Below are 15,389 nucleotides of genomic sequence, written 5' to 3'. Positions count from 1 at the left end.
CGCTTCCTTCATCTTCTTACTCACGCCACTTGCCGAATTTGAGAGAAGTCTTTAAATTTGAGAGAATTATTTACATCACGTGACCAATAAATATACCTTACGATGGAAGCACATTTCATAACCAAATTTGAGAAAGGTCTATACATCATGTGAGCAAATGTATATCCGTGGATTATATACTTAAAAAGCCCATGTACGGTCTGTGCAAATTAAACTCACAAATTTCTTTTAACTAAAAATTGTAGTGTTAAAAAAATGTTCACAAGATCTATGCAATATCAAAGCAGAGCATGTTGTTTGGGGAGCAAAGTACATCATTTAGGAAAAACAATATGCACATGATTGTTTCTAGCGAAGCCCGCTACAAACAAGTTTAAATCAACATTTTTACAGTTCACTGTCGCTAGCAAAGCCCGCTACAAACAAATTATATCGCTTTATCTCATGAATACAAATTTTCAGGTGAATCAGCTGCACATTATCCGAAATCTCAGACAGCAAAACTGTCAGGAACTATTCATTGTTACCACGTTACAGGAAAAAGAAAACAAGCTGTACTCATCTTGACACCACATCACTTACCAAATTTAGATAGATACAGCCATAACCCTAAGAGGTAAAAGAAACAATACATCAGCAGGCACTCTTGCAACACTTTAGGGTTTTTTTGTCTGATAGAACACAAATGGTCAGAAGCCAGAGAGACCGCAGAAGCTTCTTTGCATCCAAGATAGCAGAATTGCTTCAGCTTCAACAGGTTACTTTTCTGACGGACAACGCGACTCTGGCGACAACTTAGGCCTCAACTTGCTTACATTACAACCTCTCCGACTTTTGATGCTACCAGGATCTACCATGTCAACAGGAGCTATAATTTTCGAGCACATCATCAAGCTAGGCTAGCACTCAAAATCCAGAATTCTCCTTTCAGGTTTATGTGTTTATGTGCAGGCAACATATCTTGCCTTAATGCAGATGTAGCGAAGCTCACTGAAGTACTCCAGTGCACACTTGTATATGTACGTTGTTGTTGATCAATAGTATTTCCAGTGTTCAAAAAAAAAAAAAAAACTCCATTGTTGCTGTGCACAGGGTTAGGAAGGGCATATACATAAAATAAACTGGAGTACAAGTTAATGCTACCTCTGCAACTAAACATAAGACGTTTTTGCAGTTCAAATTGAACTAAAAAGAAGTCTCATATTTAGTTACCGAGGTGATTTTATCCTTCATATGCAGACATTAGTGTACGATGGGTTAGGACAGGCAAATCCAGTTGGAGACAATCTGGCAGATGCACAGGTGGTGCAACCAAAAATACAATAAAAGCTAGTAATAAAAGAGCACTTCTCCACCTTACTATTCATGATCATATGTTAACACTGCTAACAAACCATAATCCACACAGAATAATGATTAATACACTCTGATTCCCAAACGTGAACCTGCAAAACATGCAATAAAAATTGCATCGGGGGCAGGCTCAGGTGATATCTTGAATTATTGAGTAGGAATCAAGATATTTACTGTCAAAATCAAATGCACATACATCATGAATGGAGGCAGTTCTCGATAGTCCAAGATTATCAAATACTGGACCTGACCTTAGCGATGCTTTAAAAGGCTTCCAAGCCAAACTTTGATCAAAACCTTTAAACACTTCATTTAAAAACTCTGGCTACAGCACAATTGATCCTTGAACCTAACGACAACAAAAATAGAGAAATGCCTATCGAAGCTGGATAGCATTTCTATTTGAAATGTTCGCGTGAAAGGAGGCAGTTTCGATAGTACATATTTAAGTGTCTAGCTGAGCAGATTATCAGATACTGAACCAGACCTTCCCATGCTTTACAAGGCTTCCAAGCCAAACTTATTTGATCAAAATTTCAGCACTTTCATTCAAAAACTCAGGCTACAGCAGAATTGACCCTTGACTTAAACGACAGCAAAAGAGAGAAATGGTTAACGATGTTAGATAGCATTTCTATTCAAAATGTATGTGCTAATTTGTTCTGAAAAGGTCAATAAGGTTCATAGTAGAATGCTCTGCTGCAGGCATTTCGTCTGCAACAACTGACCAAGAGGATGCGCTGGAAACCGGCATGCCTTTGAGAATGATCTTGCATTCACGGAATACAGGCATGCCTTTGACAATGATCTTGCATTCACGGAATAAGAAAAGATATTTCAATGAACTGTCCAGTAAAATATTTACCACACTGTAACTGATAACTAAAGATGAAGTGCCACTAAAGAAGTTTAAGACCATCAACTTTTAGATGGCCCACTATGAACACGACTTAACAGTCTTCTATCTAAACTAACACAATACAATCAACTTATACAAATACTCTGTTCCAAAATAACTGACATGGTTCAAATTTGAACTAAATCCACGACACTTATTTTGTAACAGAGGGAGTAGAAAACAAGGATAGAAAATAATAGATTGGTACATGATTTCTTCTAGGAATTCATGAAGGATATGCAAGTCAGAACCCATAAACAGTTCGGTCCAGCACTCACAATAGAGCTTCTTTGTTTCTGTCTCGATGCAAACACAAGCATCGCATCAACATCTCACTTGCCTGAATCTCACTCATATTCCCTTTTCCCTTTCGGTACCTGCACAAGTCAGCAGGCCGCCCAAGTCGCTGGCAGCAAAGACAGAAATAGCTAACGAGCTGCACCCAATGAGGCGCAGCGGTGGCAAGAGCCACTACATAAGTTACCATCTTTGTAGAAATTTCGACAGATCTGAACTCTATAAATACCACTCGATGAAAGAACAAAATAAATGGATCTGTGTTCTGATTTTGCTTAATACTGATAAGCATTTCATTCAGAAGTGGGGCAAGGAATTTCAATGCAAAAGGTCATATCTATAAAAACAGGGCTCTCTTCTCCACCATTGGTACCATTTACTTGAGAGAGAGCTGTCTCGATGCGAACATAAACATCATATCAACATCCCACTTGGCTGAATCTCACTCCTATTTCTTTCTCCGTCTGTACCGGCACAAGCCAGCATGCCGCCCAAGTCGCAAGCAGCAAAGACAGAAATAGCTAACAAGCAGCCCGATTAGGCGCAACAGTGGCAAGAGCCAGCACTTCATTTGCACTTAAAACTTGTTTCACTCCGCCCTTATCTAGGTTAGTTCTGACCACTACATAAGTTACCGATTTGTAGCAATTTGAAGAGATGTCTAAACTGTGTATACATAATCCAAATACCACAACAACAGAATACCCCTCGCCAAAAGAACAAAATGTACGGGTCTGTGTTCTGGTTTTTTTAGTACTGATAAGCATTGCATTCAGAAGTGGGGCAAGGAATTCAGTACAAAAGAGCCATATCTATAAAAAAACAGGGCTCTCTTCTCCACCGGTGGTACTATCTACTCCCTCCATTCCTTTATATAAGGTGTATCTGTTTTTTCCAAAAGTCAAACGAGTGCATGTTTGACTGAGTTTTTAGAAAAATATATGAATATTCGCAATACAAAATTTATATCATTTGATTCATCATGAAAAGTAGTTTCATATTTTATCTATTAGGTATTGCATGTGTTGTTATTTTATTCTATAATCTTGGTCAAACATTCAGATGGTTGACTTGCATGGAAAACAATACACCTTATATTCTGGAACGGAGGGAGTACTTGAGAGAGAGCAATTAATAGGTCGCTGCAAATAACTAACTACTGGAATTATCCAACAAATGTTCAACAAAGAATCATCATGTCCACTGGTGGGTGGGGGCACATGGTTGACAGGGATTAAATAAAAATGAACTGATAACTACAAGGCATCCGTAGGTAAATTATCACAACATTAAGGAAACTAAACATGATTTATTTAAATGAAAACTAGTCTTGTTTCTACCAGCACCTGTCAGTTTTCCTGTAGTAAGCAAAGCATACGGAATCCACAATTTTTTATCAAATTATAAAGTGCAGCATTTCATGACAATGGCGTGCATCTTCGGAAATATAGAACCAGAGAACAGGCAACTCTTCAAGGGATCATGTAGCAATATTAAGTTAAAGATGAGATCGCCTGAACTCTGAACATATTTAAAAATAATATATTTGTCAACCAAGGAAATGGTAATCAGTTACCAAAGAAAACTACTAGCAAGAAAACATAACAAGATAGGATAGTATAGTGACCAACTAAGATTGACAAGAGTAACAGAGCTTGGATACCTTCCACAAAGAAAGTCAATTAAGCAAGGTAAGCTGACAGCACTCGAGCTTCCTGTCTTGAAAGCCACAGCTTAAGCTGCAGACGGGTCACAGAACACTTAAGTGAGTTCAATCAACTCTCCAAGCAGCTTACACAATACAAGTAATTCATAGTTCAAAGTTAAAATTGAGTAAGAGAACTGGATTAACTGATTTCACAGGAAGATATGCTATGTACAAACAAGCATTCAATCATGGACACCAATCAGACTAGCTTTTCTATCATCAGATGTCCTGCACATAGCAAATGACTTGAAACTGAAACAATGAAAACTGACTACCTCATTAAACGGATGATACTGAAGTGCATGCAAGTATATTATCATATAAGGAACTCCCGTATATGCTACTCTTAAAACCAATCCCTTGCATGTCATTGTTTTCAGCCTTATTGCTTGCATGCCATCAAGGAATTTGTGAGGGATAACCCTTTTATATACAAGGGTGGTCCTAACAGATTGCTGGGTATTTAAGGGAGAGGGTTAGAAACTATGGCTTATAAATAATAATACTTAAAAGAATGGCATATGAGTAAGAGTGCATAAACTTTTCATGAAGGGCAAACCAGTACCTAAGAACCAAAAACATTTTACAAATTTCACTAAATAGTGCTCCATCCAGTTCACAAAAGGATAGCATTTTAGTCAAACTTCTAAAAAATTGGCCACTGATGTTTTTTCACAAATTTAGGTCGGTTGTTGAAAATCATTTACATTTTGTAGAACGTGTCGATTCCCAGAACGTAATCAACACAAAATGAAAGCCTAGGTGAAAAACATAGTATCATTCAACAATGCAAGAAAGGCTTTTTATCCATCAGGCAAGATAGGCGAAACAAGAACAAAATCCTGAAAATAATAAAAGCAGAACAAAATAGCGTCTAGATTTGGGAGAACAAAGGTCATGGGAAGTCAATTTCCAACCTTTGCTCTCAAATTCCTGTTTTCAGGACAGCAAACAATAACAGAAATGAAGGTCTCCATTTCGCAATATAAAATTAGTTGTGTTTTTAAGACGACATTAGTTGTGCTCTTACGACGAAAGTTGCATTGACTGCACAAAAGAAGTTCATAAGTATTAATTTCTCCTTTTTAGTTTGCATTCATTATGTAAGTTAGAATTTCACATAGTACATTAACAGAAAACATGAACATATCAAGCAGAATAAGCCATAAAATATGTATGTACTCCCTTCGTAAACTAATATAAGAGCGTTTAGAATACTAAAATAGTGATCTAAACGCTCTTATATTAGTTTACAGAGGGAGTACAATTTTAGATATTTCCAAACAACGCCAAAGCTCACCTGAGCTTACAAGACCATTCACACAGAACATCCACAAACACAGAGATAAAAAATGGTAAATATGTCGCATTTATATAGCACGATAACACATCAGTGGGAAACTAATTCCTCAGCATATTACCTTACAATTTGCATTACTATGCATCAGTTTCCTCGCGAAAAAGCAAAAGGTACTCCCCTTCTTCGCTTCATTCATCTCTTGCAGAGAAAATGCAAAGATCAAAATAAAATGTGCTTAACAAGGAAAAATGAAGTGAGAAGATCTCATTGATTGTTGTTTACAAGGAATACACTTTATAGTACTTTACATACAGAAGATCGGTATGTGAAACTGGTGTACCCAATAGCTGTGAATAGGCCAGACCATACGATGTAGCTGTATGAGATATTTGCACACCTTACAATGCACAGTGGATTAGATTGTGACCAAAAGTAAAGTAAGAGTTCATTGTGACCAGAAGTTGGGGAAGAGCTAACCCTGTAAATGAAATAGTGCCTAGCACGGAATATAAGGAGAAATCTTATCCCCTTCTGATTATGCATCCATGCCTGCTAAAGAAGGCCACCAACTGTCGCCACTCGCCAGACACCAAGAAGACGATGTACTTCATATATCCAGTGGACGTCTGACCTTGGAACACGTGCACTTCCAGAGGTTCATGTTGAAAATTGGCATCTGCAGCAAACCAAAAGATCAGGGCTCAGCCAAAAATTCCACGGTCGTGTATGCTCCCCAGTTCTTTCATTCGTTGCTCCTCCAGAGGATCAGGGCTCTTCATACGTTTCATCATGCGCCTACATGTTTGAAGAATGAAACATTAATTGAACCATACTACGCAGAAAAAAAAATCATACTATGCTGATAGGTTAAAGCTTATACGAAAAAATGCCAGTACCTGTCTTGTTCATTAAGGGAATGAAATGTTGGCATAGAATCCCTTGACTGAGGCAATGGTACTTCACAGAACCATTCATGGTTCAACGCATCCTCTGCTGATATGCGCTGTAAGAAGAAGACAAATATGTTCAGACAGGTAAAAAGTGAGGGGAGAATCAGCTAGTTCTCTATAGGGCATATATTACCGTTTCAGGGTCATACGTCAGCATTCTGTTTAGCAGGTCAAATCCAGCCTCTGACAGGGTCAGCCCACAAGTGAAAGATACAGCTGGAAACTTTTCCCTTAATCTATTGTACCTGAGGAGAGAATTGAAGGTTAGATTTTGATACAAACCTAGCATGCACAAAACACAGCTACAATAAGTGGTTAACCACTTACGGTTGTTTGGCAAATTTGGCCCTGGCGCCCGGTAATTTAGAATAACCAGGCCATATGTCCTCGTTAGGTGTACCAAGCATTCTAAATATCTGCAGTCGAAGTTACTCACATGAGATTTTATTGATCTAGTTACAAACTTACAATGAACAAATAGAAATTATAGATCAAACCAGATACCTTACTAAGTTGGTCGATGTCACGTTTCCCATCAAACAGTGGCTTTTTTGAAAGGAGTTCTGCCATAATACAACCCAACGACCACATATCAATAGCAGTGGAATATTCCTTTGCACCTAACAGTAGTTCTGGAGCCCTGCAACGATAAAGCATCAGACAGTGAGGCTGTGATTGGTAAGTGGTTAAATAATAATATAACAGCACAACATTTGAAAACATTGATGCTGGCTAATGACTTACCTGTACCACAAAGTCACAACCAATTGAGTGTAAGGCTTTAGTGGGCTGCCATATTGACGAGAGAGCCCAAAATCACATATTTTCAAGTCACCGCGGTTATTCAAGAGAATATTAGACGTCTTGAGATCCCTATCAAACAACACAGATCATTAGACAGAAAAATAAAACCTATTAAGAAACATGCATAAAGGTTGAAGAAAAATCAATAGTTGGTCATTACCTGTGAATCACCCAATTGTCATGAAGATACTTCACACCTTCTAGCAGCTGAAGCATCAAACATTTGACCTCGCTTTGACTATATGGTTGTTTCATGGTCTCCATGACAGCCTTGAGATCGTGCTCCATGTACTCCATCACCATATAGGTGCTGTCACCACTCCCAACGACTATTTCCTTGACATCCACAATCGAAGGGTGATGGAACGATAGCAGGATATTTATTTCCCTGAGAGAAGTCAGTGGGAAACCTTCCCGTTCATTCTCCATCTTTACCTTCTTCAATGCAACAATCTCACCAGTTTTCTTATCCTTTGCCCTAGATACAATACCGTATGTACCCTCATTAATTGTGTTGAGCCTCTCAAACTCGTCAACACCCCTACAACCCTGAAGCATGTTAATGCACCTATGCGGCGACCCTGCGGGCTCTGGGGTTCTAGAGCTACACCGATGACTCTCAGAATCAGTGCGCATCCCACAAAGAGCAGAAGAATCATCCCCAGCATCCTTCTCGATATCCATGTAGTCACCCTTATCTACTTCAAGATCCCTGTTTGCACTAAACTGTACTACGCCAGAGTCAGAAGACACTGAGGAGTTTGAGTCTTTATCCACCATCAACTTTCCAAGCTCTGGGCTTGTAACCTTTTTCACGGACCCTTGTTCTGGTGACACGCTTTTCTTCTTTGACGCAATTTCTTCCTTGTCATCAGCATCTGCCCATCGTGAAGTCCTAATGTTTATCATTGTTGGATAAGCATCCTCCTCCTCATCCTCCTCCATAATAACCCTATCATTGTCGTGCTCCTGTAATCTTTCAACATTTTGTACATCAACCGACGCATCCAAATCAATGCTGCTCAGGTTGCCAACATCTGGGAGGTTGGCAACCACAGTGCCTACCTCTTTCATGCTCGGGTTGCCAACATCTTGGACGCGAGGCTTTGAAGCATTCCTATCCAAAATAACCGGCGAGTATTTTCGCTTCTTACTTGGGGACGGCACCCCGCCCTCCCTGCTGACCCCAACAACACCATTCACACCAGGTTCCCTTGCCTTGAGCGGCCGCCCACGAGACTCTTCCGAGCCACTTCCGCTTGAAACCTCGCCGGGCTCCCTCTCCTCCCTCCTCCCTGACGGTCGGCTCTTCGGTGGCAGATGTGGCGACCGGTGGCGGGTGTGCCCATTTGACGTCTCCCGGTCCCTGCTCCGGCCGCCATCACGACGACGATCTGAGTCGCGGTGGCGGCTAGGGTTGCGGTGATGGTAATCCTTGCCCCTTCTAGAAGCCTCCGGATCGAACTCCCGCTCCTTCGACACCTCGTAACCACTGTATCCTCCGTGGCGCCCCGCGGCCATGATGCGCAGGCACAACAAATCCCAGCAATCGAAGGGAATCGAGGGAAAATTGGCTCACCAAACCCTAGATCCACGGCCAAAACCAAACCCTAGAAAAAAAGGGTGTTCTGGATCGAACCGGGGATCGGACTTCCGAAATTGGGGATGATATGCTGGAGCTTTGCGCTAGCTCGTGCGTGCGCGGCGTCGAAGCTTATCGGAAGTCGGCGACCAAGGACGCGGAGAGGGATCGTGCGGGTTTGTGGTGCTGGGTGGCGGCGGCGGTGGGTGGGGTTGGAGGGCGACGCGAAGAAAAGAAGAGGAAGCTGCGTCCGGCGTCGCCTATCGTGCTGTCCTGTTTGAGCGGTATCTTCAGAGTTCGCGTCGGACGCGGATGCGGCGCGTTTCAGCCGATGGCAGGTTGGGTCCGGATTGTCAGAGGACGGTGAATCAGCGGTAGGACAGATGAACCGTAGGCTAAAAAATTGAGAGAGCAGCAACTCCGCGGACCAATTTCGTCCGCCCACGTCCAACACGCCGGCTCTTTCGTCCGCGCGTGTTTGTTTGGATCAAAACTGATAAAAAAGTCGGTCCAACGCACACCCGAACGAATGCGTGTCCGTTTTTTGTTCGCCTGCCGACCAATTCCTGACTCAAATTTAGGCCTCATTGGCGTCGGCGTGAACACGAAACGAACGCGTGCGACGTCCGCCTACTCCTCCCCTGGCCCGCCAATCGGCAACACACACCATCATTTCTCCTTACTTTCCCAAAAAAAACTCCCGAGAGCTCGCGCTCCCGGTCACTCGCCATGGACGACGTGCCGACCCTTGACGTCGCGCCGACCTCGCCTCCTCCGGCCTCACCTCTGTTGCCTCCGCCAAAGACAAGCCCCGCGCGCCCTGCAAGACTGCGGCACCGCCCAAGAAGCAGTTGACGCCCGAGCAGCGGGCCATCCAGTCGGCCAAGAGGAAGGGTCGAAGGCACGCCCAGGACCGCAAGCTCGAAATCGCCGCCGTCGCCCTCTCCGCCGCCGCACAGCAGGAGGAAACCAATGCCCGAGTCACCGTGGCAACGAGGGAGGCCCTGCTCTACCTAGGGTTAAGCCCTGTCCAACACGGGCTCGTCGGCTTTTCCTCGGGTGGGACTGCCAGAGTCGCCACGCCCGTCTGCCACGCGGCTGATTCCCAGCTTCAATGTCTATCCGCAAGCCTCTCGCTTCTCCGGGGAATGCTCGCCGGAGGTGATCGTGCTGGCGCCGTCCACACCCGCGCCTGCGCTCATGGCATCGACCTCAACGCCACACCGCTGGTCAGTGGATCATCCTCCGGAGGAGCAAGGAAACGCCCGTGGGAGATACCAGTCGACATGCATCCCGACGCCCGCAACCTATTCGACAGAATGCCAGCCACCGATGACAACGAGACGACCAACCGTTTCATCATCGAGAACATCATCTTCGAAGGCGGTGCAGGAGCCGCTGCCTTCACACGTCGTGCGGGCGCGGATGCCTTCGATCTCGACGAGACCTAAAGTCAAGACGCCCGAGCGCCCTTCATGCCCGTTGTCGTGGTTTTGTCACGGCAGATGTCCTAGAGAAAGGACTTAGTCATGGAGCCATCGCTACGGGTTAGCTTAAAGGGGTTAAAGCGGACAAGGGACGCAAGAGAGTTTATACTAGTTCGGCCCCTTACGATGAAGGTAAAAGCCTACGTCTAGTTGTGATGGAATTGATGGGGTTTCGATGACCAGGGAGCGAATACGCTTTGCCTGAGTCTCGAGTTGTTGTCTGTTGTCCTCGAACCGCCGCCGGGTCGTCCCCTTATATACATGGGTTGACGCCCGTCGGTTTACAGAATCCCGAGGCCGGCTCATAATCGTGTCCGGCTCGGTCTCTGCTACTTCTACCTTACAATACAAGTTTACATATCAATGCCGGTTTATGTCTACGGGTCTTAAACCGGCTTTGGGCCCTGGGCCTTCATAAAGCGTCACCGTCTGTCTTCATGGGCTTCAGATACAGATGAACTACTTATGGGGTTAACCCGGCCTCTCCTGGCCGGTTTACGCCCAATGGTAATATCCCCAACATTAGGCCCCAGATTGATTTGAACTGGTTCATGTCAATCCTCAGTATTACGAAAATTTCTTCTTCAACATCTTCACATAATCTTGTAAACCGCCGTGACATCATCTTCTAGGATCATGGTAAACCGCTGTGACGTCACCTGCTATTTAAAACTGTGTATAACCCACCTTCATTAATGAGCTTCCGACAATCGAGGCGACAGCTCCGCCTCATATCCAAAAATTCGGCTCCTCGATTTTCGCGCCTGTCGTTTATCTCCCTTATAAATAGGGCCAGGGGGTCTTTCCATTTTCCCCCTCGTGCCTCTTCTCTTCATCGTCATCCTCGCGACGCCCGAACCTTCGACCTCGGCCGCCGCCGTCAACCTTCGACTGCTGCACCAACCTTGGCCGCTGCATCGACCTGAACGTACCAGAGCTCCTCCGCACGCCGCCGCTGCTCAACAGCCTCCGTGGGTCTCCCCTTTCTCTTACCATAGATCTGTACTTAGGGTTTCTGTCGTTCATCAGTGTTCATCGCCGCCCTTATTTTTCCTTATTTATATCCATGGATTAGATCCAAAAACCACATAGATCTCGCGTGGTAATAGTTTTAGCACCTGTTTGATATCCAACTCATCTCAACTTGGTGAACTTTTAGTACGCTGGAAATTAGGTCAGAATATATTTTGTTTTTCCAACGCACGCTAGATCTGAAATTACCATAGCAAGATGTGAAACCTGTTTTTCACTTCACTTATACATCTTTAACACCAGATTGGACGGTTTAACCTCATATACAAAATGATGACCCAGTAGATACCATTAGTCCCCTGTTGAACCGCCAATGTATTATACTGTTTCCATCGTCAGACTCCGGTTTACGGATAACCCAATCCGGTTTATCAATATGCTTGTATCCTCATATCGTTGTATAGTTGTCCACTGTAAATCTTAAACCGGCCATAATCATATTTCAGATTTCCCTTGTCATGGCCAAGCAAGTCTATGAATGCAATTGGGCTCCCTCTCGAGTAACCGAGTAACCGAGGAGCAGTTAAACAACCTTGTTAAAACGGGCACTTTAGCCAAGAAAGATGTTATCCACTGGAGGGTCCCTGGCCCGGAAAATGCTCCTACACCCAAGGATGGAGAGGTAGTCGTGTTCGCTGATCATCTCGGACGAGGTTTTAGCCCTCCCGGTTCAAAAAATTTCCGGGATGTACTGGCTAGTTTTCAACTGCGCCCTCAAGACATCGGTCCCAATTCTGTAACCGACATCTGCCACTTCCAAGTCTTTTGTGAGGTTTATCTGCAAGAGGAACCTTCAGTCGAACAGTTTAGGGATTTTTTTCACTTAAACCGTCGCACAGAGTTCTCAGATGGACCCAACACGGAATTGGGCGGAATGGCGGTTCAGAAAAGGAAGGAAGTCACCTTCCCTCATCCCAAACTCCACAGTCACCCCAAAGAGTGGAACCAGACTTGGTTTTACTGCATGGATACATCTCCATCTGATGAAAACCCCCTGCCGGGTTACCGCCCAGAACGCCTTAGCAACACACATCCTTTTCCTCAAAGGTTGACGGCAAGAGAAAGGGCCAACTACGCTCCCCAATTATCAAAGCTTAGAGCCTTCTGTTGGGCAACGTAGTAATTTCAAAAAAATTCTACGCACACGCAAGATCATGGTGATGAATAGCAACGAGAGGGGAGAGTGTTGTCCACGTACCCTCGTAGACCAAAAGCGGAAGCGTTAACACAACGCGGTTGATGTAGTCGTACTTCTTCACGATCCGACCGATCAAGTACCGAACGCACGACACCTCTGAGTTCAGCACACGTTCAGCTCGATGACGTCCCTCGAACTCTGATTCAGCCGAGTGTTGAGGGAGAGTTTCGTCAGCACGACGGCGTGGTGACGATGATGATGTTCTACCGACGCAGGGCTTCGCCTAAGCTCCGCTACGATATTATCGAGGTGTAATATGGTGGAGGGGGGCACCGCACACGACTAAAAGATCGTTGATCAATTGTGTGTCTAGAGGTGCCCCCGTATATAAAGGTGCAAGGGGGAGGCCGCCGGCCTAGGAGGTAGAGGCGCGCCAGGAGGAGTCCTACTCCTACCGGGAGTAGGACTCCCCCCCTTTCCATGTTGGACTAGGAGTGAAAGGGGGAAGAGGTGGAGGGGAGGAAGGAAGGGGGGCGCCGCCCCCCTCTCCTTGTCCTATTCGGACTGGGGGAAGGGGGGCGGGGCCCTGCCCTAGCCTCCTCTCCTCTCTTCCACCTAGGCCCAATAAGGCCCATTAAGTTACCGGGGGGTTCCGGTAACCTCCCGGTACTCCGGAAAAATCCCGATTTCACCCGGAACACTTCCGATGTCCAAACATAGGCTTCCAATATATCAATCTTTATGTCTCGACCATTTCGAGACTCCTCGTCATGTCCGTGATCACATACGGGACTCCGAACAACCTTCGGTACATCAAAACATATAAACTCATAATATAACTGTCATCGTAACGTTAAGCGTGCGGACCCTACGGGTTCGAGAACTATGTAGACATGACCGAGACACCTCTCCGGTCAATAACCAATAGCGGAACCTGGATGCTCATATTGGTTCCCACATATTCTACGAAGATCTTTATCGGTCAGACCGCATAACAACATACGTTGTTCCCTTTGTCATCGGTATGTTACTTGCCCGAGATTCGATCGTCGGTATCTCGATACCTAGTTCAATCTCGTTACCGGCAAGTCTCTTTACTCGTTCCGTAATACATCATCCCGCAACTAACTCATTAGCCACAATGCTTGCAAGGCTTAAAGTGATGTGTATTACTGAGTGGGCCCAGAGATACCTCTCCGACAATCGGAGTGACAAATCCTAATCTCGAAATACGCCAACCCAACAAGTACCTTTGGAGACACCTGTAGAGCACCTTTATAATCACCCAGTTACGTTGTGACGTTTGGTAGCACACAAAGTGTTCCTCCGGTAAACGGGAGTTGCATAATCTCATAGTCATAGGAACATGTATAAGTCATGAAGAAAGCAATAGCAACATACTAAACGATCGAGTGCTAAGCTAACGGAATGGGTCAAGTCAATCACGTCATTCTACTAATGAAGTGATCCCGTTAATCAAATGACAACTCATGTCTATGGCTAGGAAACATAACCATCTTTTATCAACGAGCTAGTCAAGTAGAGGCATACTAGTGACACTCTGTTTGTCTATGTATTCACACATGTATCATGTTTCCGGTTAATACAATTCTAGCATGAATAATAAACATTTATCATGATATAAGGAAATAAATAATAACTTTATTATTGCCTCTAGGGCATATTTCCTTCAGTCTCCCACTTGCACTAGAGTCAATAATCTAGTTCACATCGCCATGTGATTTAACACCAATAATTCATATCACCATGTGATTAACACCCATAGTTCACATCGTCATGTGACCAATACCCAAAGGGTTTGCTAGAGTCAATAATTTAGTTCACATCGCTATGTGATTAACAACCAAAGAGTACTAAGGTGTGATCATGTTTTGCTTGTGAGATAATTTTAGTCAACGGGTCTGTCATATTCAGATCCGTAAGTATTTTGCAAATTTCTATGTCTACAATGCTCTGCACAAAGCTACTCTAGCTAATTGCTCCCACTTTCAATATGTATCTAGACCGAGACTTAGAGTCATCTAGATTAGTGTCAAAACTTGCATCGACGTAACCCTTTACGACGAACCTTTTGTCACTTCCATAATCGAGAAACATATCCTTATTCCACTAAGGATAATTTTGACCGCTGTCCAGTGATCTACTCCTAGATCACTATTGTACTCCCTTGCCAAAATCAGTGTAGGGTATACAATAGATCTGGTACACAACATGGCATACTTTATAGAACCTATGGCTGAGGCATAGGGAATGACTTTCATTCTCTTTCTATCTTCTGCCGTGGTCGGCTTTTGATTCTTACTCAATTTCACACCTTGTAACACAGGCAAGAAACTCTTTCTTTGACTGTTCCATTTTGAATCACTTCAAAATCTTGTTAAGGTATGTACTCATTGAAAAAACTTATCAAACGTCTTGATCTATCTCTATAGATCTTGATGCTTAATATGTAAGCAGCTTCACCGAGGTCTTTCTTTGAAAAACTCCTTTCAAACACTCCTTTATGCTTTGCAGAATAATTCTACATTATTTCCGATCAACAATATGTCATTCACATATACTTATCAGAAATGTTGTAGTGCTCCCACTCACTTTCTTGTAAATACAGGCTTCACCGCAAGTCTGTATAAAACTATATTCTTTGATCAACTTATCAAAGCGTATATTCCAACTCCGAGATACTTGCACCAGTCCATAGATGGATCGCTGGAGCTTGCATATTTTGTTAGCATCTTTAGGATTGACAAAACCTTATGGTTGCATCATATACAACTCTTCTTTAATGAATCCATTAAGGAATGCAGTTTTGTTTATCCATT

At 43.8% G+C, this 15,389-nt stretch overlaps 1 protein-coding gene across 5 annotated transcripts; it reads right to left on the bottom strand.

Moving 5' to 3' along the window:
• Window positions 1-2,167: 2,167 nt before the first annotated feature.
• LOC109753916 (cyclin-dependent kinase G-1) lies at window positions 2,168-9,184 on the bottom strand. 5 transcript variants are annotated; one of them, XR_012187802.1, is made up of 11 exons: window positions 7,471-9,184; window positions 7,251-7,379; window positions 7,011-7,146; window positions 6,834-6,922; window positions 6,640-6,751; window positions 6,453-6,559; window positions 6,034-6,351; window positions 5,869-5,953; window positions 5,678-5,754; window positions 4,532-4,711; window positions 2,168-4,287 (listed from the first exon to the last, which is right to left on the bottom strand). XR_012187802.1 is itself a non-coding variant. In XM_020312836.4 (7 exons), the coding sequence occupies exons 1-7, from the start codon at window positions 8,829-8,831 to the stop codon at window positions 6,258-6,260; spliced, it is 2,028 nt and encodes a 675-aa protein (XP_020168425.1). In that variant the 5' UTR covers window positions 8,832-9,184; the 3' UTR covers window positions 5,806-6,257. The 5 variants fall into 5 exon arrangements, 1 of the variants encoding a protein (XP_020168425.1); XR_006665398.2 differs by lacking the exon at window positions 4,532-4,711; XR_006665395.2 differs by lacking the exon at window positions 4,532-4,711 and having other exon boundaries at window positions 5,869-6,351.
• Between the last annotated feature and the right edge of the window lie 6,205 nt (window positions 9,185-15,389).

This window comes from Aegilops tauschii, chromosome 6 (genome assembly GCF_002575655.3).
Source record: "Aegilops tauschii subsp. strangulata cultivar AL8/78 chromosome 6, Aet v6.0, whole genome shotgun sequence".
Lineage (NCBI taxonomy): Eukaryota > Viridiplantae > Streptophyta > Magnoliopsida > Poales > Poaceae > Aegilops > Aegilops tauschii.
The sequence above is the reverse complement of the archived record's forward strand: the minus strand, read 5'-3'. Positions and strand labels throughout refer to the sequence as shown.